This window comes from Phyllostomus discolor, chromosome 7, assembly GCF_004126475.2.
Source record: "Phyllostomus discolor isolate MPI-MPIP mPhyDis1 chromosome 7, mPhyDis1.pri.v3, whole genome shotgun sequence".
Taxonomy (NCBI): Eukaryota; Metazoa; Chordata; class Mammalia; order Chiroptera; family Phyllostomidae; genus Phyllostomus; species Phyllostomus discolor.
Genome location: NC_040909.2, coordinates 1,195,442 through 1,209,666, shown reverse-complemented (window position 1 = coordinate 1,209,666; position 14,225 = coordinate 1,195,442). Strand labels below are relative to the sequence as shown.

Below are 14,225 nucleotides of genomic sequence, written 5' to 3'. Positions count from 1 at the left end.
GGGCAAGGCCAATGGCCGAGGAGGCAGCGGGGCTACCGTTGTCTCCCGAGCCTCTGCAGTCGCGGGACCTCCATCAGTGTTGGCCCACGGCCTCGGTGCGCACGGGAGCCCGTCTGTCCAGTTCCAAGGCTGACGTTCTTCCCAACGTCTGAGCCGACTCCCTCAGCCAGCAGCTGCCCCCCCCCACCCCTGAAGTAGCCCCAGCGGGCCCCCCCAGCTCCATGGCCGCTCCTGCTTCTGCGCCCAGGCCTGCCCGGCATTTCCCCCTGGGCCACGTGGGTCACCTGACCAGTCCCCCTCCGCCGTCCAGGTCACTGTCCCGTTCTCACCCGCTGACCTGGGCACCGGGAGAGAGGGGGCAGCGGCAGGGGACGCGGGATGGACGGCCGGTGAGGGTGACTGAGGTTTTATGAGACTGCGGCGGAGCCTGGAGCTCAGGAGGCAGACGGTAAAAAAGTAGTCCCCTCGGAAACTCGCTAAAGGCGGCGTGAGGCCACGGGGCCTCCTTGGGTTTGAGCTCGGGTCCATCTGGGTTCATGCCCCAAGTCTGCCACCTGCCAGCCGAGTGCCATTGGGCAGCCGCTTAACTTGCCCACGTCTGTCTCACCACGGACGCCCCCACGGGGCTTCCAGGGACCGACGCCACCTTCTCGGGGTGAGTCCCGGCTTCCTCTTCGGTCAACCCCGGGATCCAGGACCGCACAGAGACGGGAAACGGGGAAACGGAGCTTTAGCTAGGCCGAGTTCGCGGGTCCTGTCCGCTCACCTTGACCATGTGTTGGAGTGTCCGAGTGACGCGGTGAGTGAACTGGTTGACCGCTTTGACGACAGGCAGGCTAATCGATGAGCTCTGCAGGCTGAGATGCGGCCCACCCTCAGCCCCAATCCTGCAGGCGCAGCCTCAGATGGCCCTGCCCACGAGTGGGGTGCTGTGGCTGCTCCCGGACCTGGTCCCCAGCCAGCAACAGGATGTCGCTGGGTGAGGATTCAGGGAGCGATGCGGCGGTTCTCCGGGATCCAGGGTTTCCGCCACGCAGGTACCAGAATCTAAACCGCCCGAGACCCCAAATAACAGTAATATGGGAGTCACTGGGAGGCAATGGGGTTGGACTGTGTATGCCTTTTAAACACAACCGTTTTCAGTTGAAGTCACATCATTTAATTTTGAGCGATGGCTGTGCTTGACCACCTGCTTACAAAGTTCCAGAAACTAATGCCGAGCTGTCCAGAGGGGCTACGGGCCAGGTCCCCCACACCTGGGCCGACCTAGTACGGTGATTTCCAAGTGCAGGTGGGGCCGGTGTGAGGGGTGGGAGTTTCAGGCCAGAACCACCGGCTCCGCAGGGCCTGGCACAGCTCAGATGGACGGAGGTTTTGTGTGTCCCCTTGTCCCTGCCGTGGGGCCCAAACTCGGTGACCACAGAGTAGCGCCCCCTGGGGGTTGGCAGCAGACCCTCGCTGTGTCTCCGTTCGCGCATCCGCGTTGCACGGTGAGAGTCTGCAGACCCAGCTTCTCAGCGGATTTCCAGGCTGCAGTACCGTGTAGCAACGGCAGCCCCCGCCCCCGCTGTCCGTCGGCCCCGCTGGATGCGCTCCTCTCCTAACCGGGAGGCTGTGCCCCGGCGAGGTGGACCCACGGGTGTCCAGGCTCGACAGGGGAGTCGTCTCAGGTTGCATGCGCGTAGTGAGTCACCGTGCGGTGTCCCTTAAATACACACCGTTTTGTGGGTCCATGACACCCCACTGGAGGGGAAGAAGATCAATTTAAAAATGAAAAAGAGAAACCCCAAGGGCCGTCAAGAGCAGGATGGGGAGACACGACGCGGGAGATTCACACACAGGTGGGAGTCCCGGAGTCACATCACCCACGACTCCGACTATGAACGACCCAAGCGGATCTCACACCATCTGACGCCGAGTGCAAGGAGGCAGGTGGGAGAAGGGCCCGCCGCAAGACTAGATGCGTATTTGCATACACGCACTCATAGACGGAACAATTCCCGTTATTACTCTCATTACAGATGCACACAACACAGGCGAGGGCTGTCTTCCGCGTAATTTGCATACGAGGTGTGAAACGAACCTATGGGATTGGCAGGGAGTTCTGGATTCCACGTAATTTGCATACAGAAGGTGAAACGAACCTATGGGATTGGCAGGGAGTTCTGGATTCCACGTAATTTGCATACAGAAGGTGAAATGAACCTATGGGATTGGCAGGGAGTCCTAGATTCCACACAATTTGCATACGGAAGGTGAAACGAACCTATCTGATATCTGATTGGCAGTCAGTGGGTTTCCCTTTTGTGTCTCAGCTGTGATTGGAGGGTCTCCCTGTATGGGGGGCGTGGTCTGCACCTGGACTTGAGTGCTGGCTTCTTTGGGTGGCTTCGATGTGTGAGACGTCATGGGAGTGACGCTTCAACTCAATCCAATGACGACACTGAACACGATCAAATCTGTGTCACGGGGGGAGGGGCTCTGGTCCGCGTCACTGGGGGAGGGGCTCTGGTATATGTTGAGAGGGGAGAGGCTCAGGTCTGCGTCATGGGGGGAGGGGCTCTGGTCTGCGTCTGGGGGGAGGGGCTCTGGTCTGCGTCTGGGGGGAGGGGCCCTGCTCTGCGTCTGGGGGGAGGGGCTCTGGTCTGCGTCCCTGGGGGAGGGACTCTGGTCTGCGTCATGGGGGAGGGGCTGTGGTCTGCGTCTGGGGGGAGGGGCTCTGGTCTGCGTCGCGGGGGGAGGGGCTCTGGTGCGGGCCGTGGGCCCTCACAGGGCTCCCCTGGAAAGGGAAGTCTGAGAACTACGTGATTTGCATACCCCTTAGTTGGTGTGTCAGCTCACACCAGCTTGAAATACACTAGGTGTTCCTTTTTAAAAATATATGAAAGAAAGGGAATCAACGACAAGGTAACTGCAAGAAACCCCTGTAATTAGGAGGTATTCTGAACACAGTGCGGCCCCTCGTCCCGACTGTGGAGCCCAGGGGGGTGGGGCGTCTCTCCGGTTCCAGCCTCCGGTCTCTTTGATTCCGACTCCGTGAAGCCGCGTGGGAGACACGAAGGGAAAGCGGCGGAGAACGTACCCAGACAACCGGCGGAGCCGTGAAAAACGAGGAAGGGTTTTAGAGCACTAATTTGGGGGGGCGGGGGGGGGATGGTTAGTTATACAGCCACACAGCCACCGCCAACCCATGCATCTCCCTGCAATCTCAGACGATGTCTGTGGAATGGCAAATGCGTTCTGCGGTTTGCGTGGTGTTTTAATGAGCGGAGGCACGTTACATCTGGGTTTTCCCGGTTGTCCTGCACGCGCTTTCATCAGGCTGTCACGAGCGCGGCTGCCTGCCCGCCTGCCTGCCTGCCTGCGCGGCGTCCCCTGTCACTCCGGCGAGGGGAGGGCGGCTGCGCAGGCCGACAGCTCGCCGCTCCCCCCTCGGCCCCCGCGCGGAGGACGCGGTGCCTTATCTTTCAGACGCACACGCTCCAGCGAGGCCTTTGCTCGTCGGAAGTAGACAGGCTGAGCTGTCGTGGGGAGGAGGGAGGAACGTGGAAATTCTATGCCTGTGTATTTGGGCTAATGTGTGTGTCCGTGTATATGCTTTATAATGCATATAACACACATAAATATGGGGGGTTGGTATGCTTACAGCTGGTACTGCTGGTCGCTGGTGATGAAATGCCAGAGACTAATTCCTTAAATCATATCACGCCCTGAGCAGAAGCCAGCGTCCAGGCCGAGCCCGAGCCGACCTTCAAAAGCCGCCGCCGCCGCCGGCACCGATGTTTAGCTGTGCCAAGCAGCAGTGTCCTGGATAAATAGCGAAACAAGTTTCCGTGGGAGCACTGGATCCTCGACCTCGCCTCTGCCGCTGGCTGTCTGGTTCTGTGGTCCTTCATAATCCTCCCACCTCTGCATTTCAGCTTCCCCGGCTACGGAAGAGAAATAATAAGCTTCCCCCTGCCCACTTGCAAACCCCGATGAAACACTGTATATAAAGCACTTTGTAAACTGCAAGGCACTAGGTGTGGGGTGGAACGAATCAAGTATTAAAGGTCTGTCTTTATTTTCCCTTTAGAACTGAGCGCTCCATGATTATACACGTATTTGTAACAAGAAGGAATACTACAGAGTTCTCCGAGTGAGTCTGTATTTGAGAAAAATGACCCCTTTCGAGGGAAGGGGTGGGCGTAATAGCATTCCGCTTCATGGAATGGGGGGGAGGAGAAAGGGGACTGTTTTACACTGGAGGGTTGTTCAGAGTGGAGTTGAATTGGCTGAGGAGGGGGCCACGCAGGGGCAGACACTCCCATGGAGGGGGGGAGGTTTGGGGGCCAGGCACACCGGGCAGCGGTCTCACAAGCAGGACAGCCCCGCGGGAAGGACCCCGCATGGCTCACGCCCCAGGTGGAACTGAATGCACTGGAGAACGTTCGATATTTGTGGAGGGAAAAGGAATTTGGGTGTTTGATGAGACCGTGGACCCTCCCGGGAAACGGGGTCTGTGACGGTCTCGCGGAACCAGAGCCGTGGCGGAGTCAGCCGTCTCTACGAGGGTCTGAGTGCATGGGAGCCCGAGTCAGCACTGCCCCTCGGACAGCGGACAACCGGTGCCCCAAAGCCGGGACAGCAGTTAGGAAGCTTCTAGAAAAGTCTTGGGGAACAGGAATTGGGGGGCTGAGTGGACTGATAACTGTGAAACTGGGAAGGAATGAGCGAATGTGTCTTGAGATAAAATACAGCCCACATTGTAGAGGTTTCGATCACGTCTCACACAGCATCAGCGGGGCCCTGCTCCCTAAGAACCCTGAACCGGCCCTGGCTGTGTGTGGAACTGGACTCCTGGCACCAGCGACGCCGAAATGACGCGTGCTCGAGCCAAGGGCGCCAGAGCGAAGTGCGTCAGTGAGCTTCAAAACCTGGGAGCAGCTTTGTGCGTTCAGTATGTATCACTCGTTTGTTAAAGTGGAAAGTGCCCGTCTGGGACCCGAAGCTCTGCCGTGATTAGCACACTTATGCTTAACAACGGGTCCTGCCCTGGCTGGCATAGCTCAGTGGATTGAGTGCGGGCTGCGAACCAAAGTGTCGCAGGTTCGATTCCCAGTCAGGGCACGTGCCTGGGTTGCAGGCCACAGCCCCCAGCAACCGCACATTGATGTTTCTCTCTCTCTCTATCTCCCTCCCTTCCCTCTCTGAAAATAAATAAATAAAATCTTTAAAAAAGGGGGTTCTAATAATACCCAACAACCACCCAAAAGTGTTTGGGGTTCCGGATCCCCCCAGGAAGTCTGGGGGGCTGACTTCAAAAGGCCAGTCCCTGATTTGAACACATCCACGGCGCACTCCCTGCATGCCAGCCCCCCCCACCCCCAGCACGAGCCACACAGCACATGTGTGGCTGGAACTACCATGGCTACATGGGACCTACATCCCCTGGACGCAGACAGAAAAGGGACGCGGCATGCACAAAGGCACCCACACGCTCGTTTCCACCAGGGCCACACGCACTGAAGATGGTCGTGAGCCTGAGGAGGGTGACGGACGGGGCCAGGCAGGGGACCGGGTGGTGCTGCCCTGACAGGGTCTGAGAGGAGGCCGCTCTATGCCAGGGACCAATCTTAGGGCGCCATGGGAGGACCCAGCCATGGAAAGTTCTGGAGAAGCCTGTTGCAGGTGCCTGCACAGCACACATACGGGCCCTGAGTGGGGGCCCCTGTGACGTTTCTTGGAGCATCGGAAGGAAGCTGGCCCCCGAGTCCTGAGCAGAGGTGGGAGACACTGTCGGAAGCCGCCTTGCCCAGTGTCCCACTAACCACAGTGCGGAGCTCGATGAGAACGCTCGGGACGGGCTGACTCAGGAGAAGAAACACTCTCATCCGTCCCCCGTGGCACTTCCACTGGGGGGCATAGCTGTTTCGGGTGCCTCAGAACGAAAACTCGACCAGGCGTCACCACCTCCGTAGAAGGCCTGACCCTCCCTCAGAGACTCAGGCCGACCACCCTGCTCCCGCCTCCCCTCCCCGAAGGGCCTGTGAGCTCACAGGGCACCTCACCCGCACGCGGCCCGCCCCCTGCCCACCCCCCGCCCGCGCTGACACAACAGAAGGTGCTCCTCTGTGTCGCCATCAGTCCTGGGACTCAGTTTCATTAGGGCTCCGAAATCAATTACCTTGCAGGGAGACCTGGTAATCATACGGCCATCATCATCAGGAGGCACCGCATTAAAAACGGTGTTTTCAGCATTTCTAAATTGGGCCATCTCTATTAGAGATGGCGAGGATGTCACTTGACTTGGAAATATAGTCTGGCGCGCCCTTCCGAAAGCCGCCATTATGCTAACAATCAATCTGCGGGAGGCCGGAGGGGGCGCGTGGGCCGCGGTGGATTCCACATTCATCACCCCCGGTCCCCGGGGACACCCCTGACCGCTGCTCCCGGGCCCTTGAGCACAGGAGCTTGATTGCCGCCACCGCCGGGGGTGTGGCTTTGCTGTCTGCGGCATCTTCTTCTCTCCAGAAACCCTGGCCCGTTCTTGTGGTCGTGTCTCTCTCTCTCTCTCTCTCTCTCTCCCTCGGGCAGCTCATCTCCTCTGGCTCTCGATTCAGTACGAGGCAACGTGTGATACAGAGGGTCACGGAAGCGACCGGGAACAGCAGCCCCTGGACGGTGACCAGGCAGGGGTCAGAGTCCGCCCCCAATTCGCTTTCTGGCTCCTCCGTTCTTAGAACTACACGGTGCATCAGAGTGCGGACCAGTGGGGGTGCGTTCTCCATTGGCAGGGGCCGCCCCCCAGAGTGATTTCACTCAGGGTTTGAGAACCGAGGACCGGGGAGAAGTTCTGGAAAGGGTGGAAACGCTTTGCCGGTGGATGTGACAGGCAGGTGGCACAGGGGAGACGTCTAACGATTTCCAGTCTCAGCGTAGCCCTGAGAGTAGCTGATTCCGGGGGAGAAGCGTCTGGGTAAGCCCTGATGGCACGTCACACACGGTGCCCAAGGAGGCCTCAATCCCGTTCTGCCGAGAGCTTGACCGGGTCCACGTTCACCTCCTCGAAGGAGTCAAAGGCGAGTCTCAGGCCGAACCGACCACCTGAGTGGGCAGACCGTGGTCTCACAGGGTTTGTACGCAAGAGCTCAGCCCACTACAGACAAACACACTCATAATCCACTTATACTTATGGACCAACAGTGTTGTTTAAAAAGCCTACCATTTAGCCCTGGCTGGCGTAGCTCAGTGGATTGAGCACGGGCTGGGAACCAAAGTGTCGCAGGTTTGATTCCCAGTCAGGGCACATGCCTGGGTTACAGGCCAGGTCCCCAGTAGGGGGCACTCGAGAGGAAACCGCACATTGATGTTTCTCTCCTTCTCTTTCTCCCTCCCTTCCCCTCTCTAAAAATAAATAAATAAAATCTTAAGAAAAAATAAAAAGCCTACCATTTAAACAATACGATTTTGTTAAAATAACAAAGTAAAAGAGAATGTATTAGGCAGGAATCCTTAAGATGACATGAATACTGCAAGTCATAGAGATGGAATTCCTTACAACTAGTGATGCTCATTCATTCTCTTACTAAGTCTGAGCCCCCGATCCCAGCCCTGCACCTGCATGGCGCTGTCCTTCCGCGGGGCCCTGGGCGTAAGGCTGTGCTCTCTCTGAGCCGGGCAACTCACCACCGCGTGTACAGCCCACGGCACAACACGCAGGCAGAGCGTGTGAGTTAGCTGATCATCACGCTTACGGCGTTAACCAAGTGCTTCTTTAACATTTTAAAAAACTCCGATGCAGAGCTTGGAACTTGAATTTTGAAATCTGCCTGTACGTTTTCCAGAGTTACACAGAAAGCCACAAACTTGCAGAAGGAACACCATCGGGTCTATTCTGAGCCGGTTGCCGCTCTGGGACGCCTGGAGCCCGACGCACCAGCAACACGTGCCGGGTTCTGCCTCCGGGGACCCCCCAGAGCCGAAGAACCGGGCCCGCACGCCCCCCGGCTCCTGGTTCACGCCCAGAGCAAACCTGCCGCAGCCGCTTTGCGTTGTGCCGACTTAAAATAAAAGTATTCCTTCGTGACATCTTCCCCTGCGTGGTCCGAAGGGAGAAAATTAGACTTAGCGCTGTACGTTTCCATCGCTTGTCGGTGTGGTCCCGACACTGTTCTATGAACGGAAATGCTCTTTTCTACCCAAAGACGCGGAGACGGCTCAGAGCCTTGGGGCCAAGGTCAGCTTCCGGAGTCCACATGAACTCCCCCGGGGGCTCTTTCTTTTCCTTCCGGGAGAAACCATGCCCCTTGTCACTCCTTGTTGCTCTGCTTCTTCTTCCCTTCCCGCTGCGAGCAGGCACTGGCCCCAGGTTCTGCTTCTGACCCGACCTCTGACCTCGGCACCTCCCGTAACTTACACCCGAAGCAAGTGTTCTCTGTCAGACACAGGGGGCCACAGCGTCTCAACGGAAGCCAGCCTCCAGCGGGGAAAGGACACCTGGCTGGCTTGTGTCACTCAAAGTCCCCCGGGGACAGTCCAAACGCGGGGCCTTTCTTCAGACCGGCCCTCCCCACGGCGGCGCTGGGTGCCTCCTTTCTTCAGTCCTCACCACACTTCAGCCAGCCCCCCCACCCACCCCAGGCTTTGCCCAGATAAACCATACTGGGAAGTAGCCGGTGTGGTTGGGGGTGGCCCGTCTCAGCTGGCTGATCGGGGAGGTTGTCCACTCACGAGAACCGCACAGACTGATGGGAAACAGTGGCTTCCCCCACCAATCACCTGTCCTCACCAGGGAGCAGAAAAGGGACTGGGCGGTGGACAAAACAGCAGGCGTCCCCTGCTCCCTCCTGGGTCCCTTGGGCAGCACCTTGCATTTCCCTGCGGCAGCTGCTGACTCGCTGGTCTCCAGGTTCAGGCTGCAGGGGGACAAGGGCAGGGACGGAGCCACTTGCGGGTGAAGGCCGGCCAACACCCAGCTTGGAGCCTGGCGAGTCTGAGGTGCCCAGACGCACCTGCTGAGCTGGGTGAGGCCACTGGTTCCGTTTGTTTGCTATTTGCAGCGCCTCTGCCGGGTGGTGGAGAAGTAGCAGGGGCAGAAGCCCAGGGCACCCCTGTCCTGACAGAGTGGATTTCACAGGCAAACGGGGCCGTCCGAGGCTTCTAAACGGTACCACAGTCCCATCTCTCAAGTCTGGGGACAGTCACTTCCTAACGCAAGGACCACGGTGCAGGGACAGACGGGAGCGGCTCTTCCTCGGGAGAAGTCACACGACTGGTTTTATTCTGGTTGACGATGACCCAGATAAGACCATTGACATGGAAGCATTCATTTATTCATGTTTTGTTTCCTTCCTCCCTCCGTTTCTTCCTTCCTTTCTTCCTTCCTTCCTTCCTTCCTTCCTTCCTTCCTTCCTTCCTTCCTTCCTTCCTTTCTTCTTTCCTTCCTTCCTTCCTTCCTTTCTTCTTTCCTTCCTCCCTCTCTCTTTCCTCCCTCCCTCCCTCTTTCTTTCTTTCTTTCTTTCCTTCCTTCTTTCTTTCCTTCCTTCTTTCTTCTTTATTTCTTTATTTCTTTTCTTTCTCTCTTTCTTTCTTCCTTCCTTCCAACAAATGTTTCCCGAATTCCCACCCAGCTCCGGGAGGATGCATACCCTGCCCTCCTGAACTTAGAGTCCACCCAGCGGAAACATACCGTGTTCACTTCCTGGGGCCTCTGTGAAAATCCCCGTGACTTGGTGGCTGGAAACAACACACTTATTTTCCCACAGTTCTTTTGGTCTGAGATCCAAAACGGGATTCCCTAGGGGGACACCCAGCTCCTGGCCGACTGCCCCCCAAGATGGAGAGGGGAGCACCTGCTCCCTCACATTTTCCATCTTTCGGAGCCCAGATCCCCCACTCCCTGCCCAGGCCCCCCCTCTCAGCAGGACCGGCTGCATTGAAGCCTCATGCCCCACCCTGCCCTGGTTCCACACCCCACCCCACCGCCTGCCTCCCTCCAGGGACTGCCCAGCCAGAAATTCCAAAGACCCCCCTCCCCCAGCTCAAGGTTGTTACCTTCATCACATTCGTCAAATCCATTTGCTCTTTAGGGTAAAATTCACAGGTGCCAGGTTTTAGGACCCAGATATTCCTGGAAGCAATTATTTAGCCCACCACACACGTGGATGAAATAATTAGCAAGTACCTTATTAGTGATGATGTTTCTTAATTAAATGGGCTTTAGTGTTCTTATAATATTTAAAGACACTGAAATAAAATAATCCAACTTTTATTTAAACACTCATATGTCCAGAAATATTCCAGCCTCCTGCCGCACTCCTGGATGGACTGCGGTTCCCGGCAGAGGCTGCAGCCAGCGCCTGCCAGGAAGGCGCTGGACCAGGCGGGGGTTGTCTAAAACCAAGACGGGAGGTGAGGGTGGGGGCGGAGCCGTGGGGCTGAGGGGCGAGGGGACGCAGGGCACGTCAGCATTCTGAAGACGGTAGTAGTGGAACAGGAGGGAGAAGCCCATTGTGGAAGCATTAGCCTTTCAGAATGAGTAAGAAGCACGTTTTGGGAAATCAAAGAAGATGTACACATGCCCAGAAATAACACTTTATCACTTGACAATGTAATTAGTGATTTTACAAACTAACGCGGAACCTGCAAATGGGGAGAGAGCCACGGAGTCCCCGTGGGAGCCGCGTCCTTCCCTCTGGGGCCACCACAGGCTAAGACAACCTTATTTAAACAGCTGTAGCTTCTTAAAAGAAAGATCCAACCTGCTCTTTCACCAGGAAATCGTGCACCAAAGATGTACGGTTATTCCCCCCATTTAGAATAAAGCAACAGGATACGTTGAATCCCATCCAATTCAAATAAATAAAAATTAGCAGAAGAACTGGAGAATTTCTCAGACCCGATGCATGTTCTGAGAACAATAATTTATTTTAATTTAACATGAAAGGTCTTTCAGAGATACTATGCTGATTCCATGTACACATTTAAAGGGCTAAATGTTAATGTGAAAATTTTACAGGACGCCAAAACCTGGACGTAGAAATAGAAATCTTATTCCCACGTGGATAATTTGGGGGCAATTTGATGGTTCTGTCTTTTTCTATCTATTACCAAAAAAAAAAAAAAAAGGTCATTATCATTTCACCTTGAGCTTTGTTAGAGTTGCAAGGGGCAGAAGGACTTGAATAAATATGCCTGTGTTGCTTCCAGCCAGGGGATTCGCAGGGGTAAAAATGCCTTTATTTATGTGGTTTTCTGCTTCTAATGGTTGGTTTCTCTCCATCTCTGGGAACTGCTATGAAGTGCGTGGCTCTTACAATTACCGTGTTTCTGGCGGGCGTGTCACTGTCTGTTCCTGTGTTTCTCCCAGCACCTTCCTGCTCCGTGACGAACACACAGAACTTCCACAGCGCCCGTGGCACAGCGGGTGGGAAGCCACGTGGTGTGATGGGGGAGGGGCTGCTCTGGCCGTCGGGTGACCCAGTGTTTGCCCACACCCTGTGACCCCTCACCCCGGTGAGCTTGCCACCTGGGAATCCGGCACTATCTTTCTAACAGACGGCGCTGGTTCTTTGCAAAGATAGCATTGTTACCCCTTTACGACCCCCACACCCCTTCACAGGGTCGCGTGGCAGCCTCCATCAAGAGACGGGACACATGTCCGTGCCCTTGAATGTGGGCTGGCTGGGCGCTGGCGCCGGTGAAAAGAACCCACAAGAAAGGAGACTATGTCGATGACGAGCCTCGACACCCAGAAACTCGGCACATGCCCGACTTCTTTCTGCTGGAGCCCCACGCAGGCCCCGCGGGGAGGGGCTCGGACTCCCAGAGCGGGAGAGGCGCTGGGGCCGGCTGGGCGGCAGCCCCGAGAACATTCTCAGCGGAGGGTGTCCTGGACCAGCTGCTGACCAGGGGCAGACCGTAGGTGTGGGGAACCCAACAAACCAGAAGAACAGCCCCGTTGAAGCCGTTCTAAATTGTCGACATACAGGCGTGCCCACCAGGTGGGTGGTACGTGTCATTTTCCTCCGCACAGATCGGGGGCAGTCTGCTATGAAGCCAGAGCTAACCAACATGCAGACACTCGTGTGTTTGGCTTGAACGAAACCATGTGTCATGGACACGGAAAGGAAAATGCAAACGTTGATCTGGCCCCGATTTAACATTCTATGTCACTTTCTCTTCTTTGTCAATACGGCTCCTTTACCACAGCAATCTCTAAATTTGAGGGAAAACATGTATTTCCACTGTGATTGTTAAAGGACTTACTATAAAGGAAATGAAAAGGAACCATTCGTCAATGTTTGTTCATGACAAAGTCACTCAGTCACATTCTTTTCTGTAAAACCTTCAAAGTTGACAATTTATAATTAAATAATCTGAGTTCTGTTTAAAAATAGCACTTGATACGTTTTTAAAAGATTAAACTCCCTACATGAGCCATAATTGTATCACTTAGTCCTTCCGATAACGTGAGTATTATGCATTTGAAAACTGCGTCCCCTGTAGAACAAATAAATCACCGATAGATTATCAATCAAACTTTGCAATAATAGAACGCTTTACCTGCACCAGCCTTGATGAGCGGCAGCAGAATTACCAGTTTCCATGGCAACCTCATTTTCACTCGCGGCAGTCACAGTTCCTCCCATAAAGCAAGCAGGAAGAAAGCCTGCCTTCCCGCGGGTCCCTCGAGAGCCTGAAAGAACAAAACCTCCGTGAACCCACAAACACGCGAACAGGAGGGTTTTCAAGTGTGTATGAAGTGTGGCGCTTTCATTTAACATTAGCATGTCATTATCCAAGACAGGGCAAACGGAGTTCTGTGTTTTACACACACACGTGAGTTTTGCAAAGCTTCATAATTTCAGTTCACACCTCGGTGTACATTCCTTTTGCCCTCAGATCTGTGGTAGCAGTTAATGAATGGGAAGAAAATGACGTGGAATTTATTCCACGAGGATTAAAATTTTCATTAGTCCCTGGCTGGCGTAGCTCAGTGGATGGAGCGCAGGCTGGGAACCAAAGTGTCCCAGGTTCGATTCCCAGCCAGGGTACATTCCTGGGTTGCAGGCCATAACCCCCAGCAACCACACATTGATGTTTCTCTCTCTCTCTCTCTCTCTCTCTCTCTCTCCCTACTCTCCCTAAAAATAAAATAAATAAAAAAAGAAGAGTCTTTGAACAGTTAAAAAAAAATTTTCATTAGTGTAATTTGAAGTCCAGTTGTTCTAGAAACGTTAAAGAAAATTAAAAACATATTAAACCAACTCATGCAATTCTGTTGTTGGCTTTGCTGCTTTGATTTTTGCTTTTACCCCATTAGGAGTGAGATAAAATATTCCTCTCTTATATTAACAGTGAATTTGTACATTTCATGGATTTTTCAATATTTTTATCCACATAAAAGAAACAACACCAATAGTGATTTTATCAATATTGTTGAGAATGTCTTCATTAGGAAGCATTACTTTTCCTAATATATTATATACCTTATTATATTATAATGTTATATAATATATTATAGATATATAATGTACTCATTAGGAAACATTATTTTTCCTAGTGTTACTAGAAGTACAATTAATGCAGTTACAAAATTCCTGTAGGAAATCGGTTTCTGGAAGTGCTATCTTTCAAGGATGGACAAACTTTTCCTATGGGATTAGATCATAGTTTTCTCTAATTTGTTTTGACATTTATACTTTCCAATGATAAATGAATATCAGGTCAAGGATTTCTTTGGCCTTTACTCCCAAAGAGAAATCTAATAAGAGGCTCATAACCTCAAAAAAGCACAGAATACATTCAGAATAAAGTCGCGCAGGTCACATTGGATAAAATTATTATATTTCCAATGATACAACCCTGTGTCAACTTTTAATTTAGTGGAAATATTTCCTTGCAACTTTGAATACTCTTTGGAAGTGTGTGGGTTTTAACTGTAATGCTAGTAAGTAACGATACTTTGATCATTTCTTTATATACAGCATTTTTAAATTTTAAAAACCTTCCCTTCCTTTCTGGCACTAGTTACTTCGACTGAAGTCAAAAACAATCACCCTACCAAATTGAAATGTTTTGATATCGAGTTTAATGCTTTCACATGTAAACAAGGAATAGAAATGAAAGGCAAAAGAAATAGCACTCAGGTCGGCACCGTGTTGAGCTGTCACGGCCCTCCCACCAGCTCTCCCCACCTCACCTCGCCTCCCCCTGCGTCTGAGTCCGGAGACGCCGGCTCT

The 14,225-nt window shown here is 53.7% G+C and overlaps 1 protein-coding gene across 1 annotated transcript in view; it reads right to left on the bottom strand.

Annotated features, from left to right (window-relative positions):
- The window catches only part of LOC114501809 (contactin-6), a 128,674-nt gene extending 116,001 nt beyond the window's left edge, over positions 1–12,673 (bottom strand). The window contains 1 exon segment of the mRNA XM_036030243.1: positions 12,547–12,673. Coding sequence (XP_035886136.1) covers positions 12,547–12,601 — 55 coding nt within the window. The 5' untranslated portion in view covers positions 12,602–12,673.
- Positions 12,674–14,225: the final 1,552 nt, after the last annotated feature.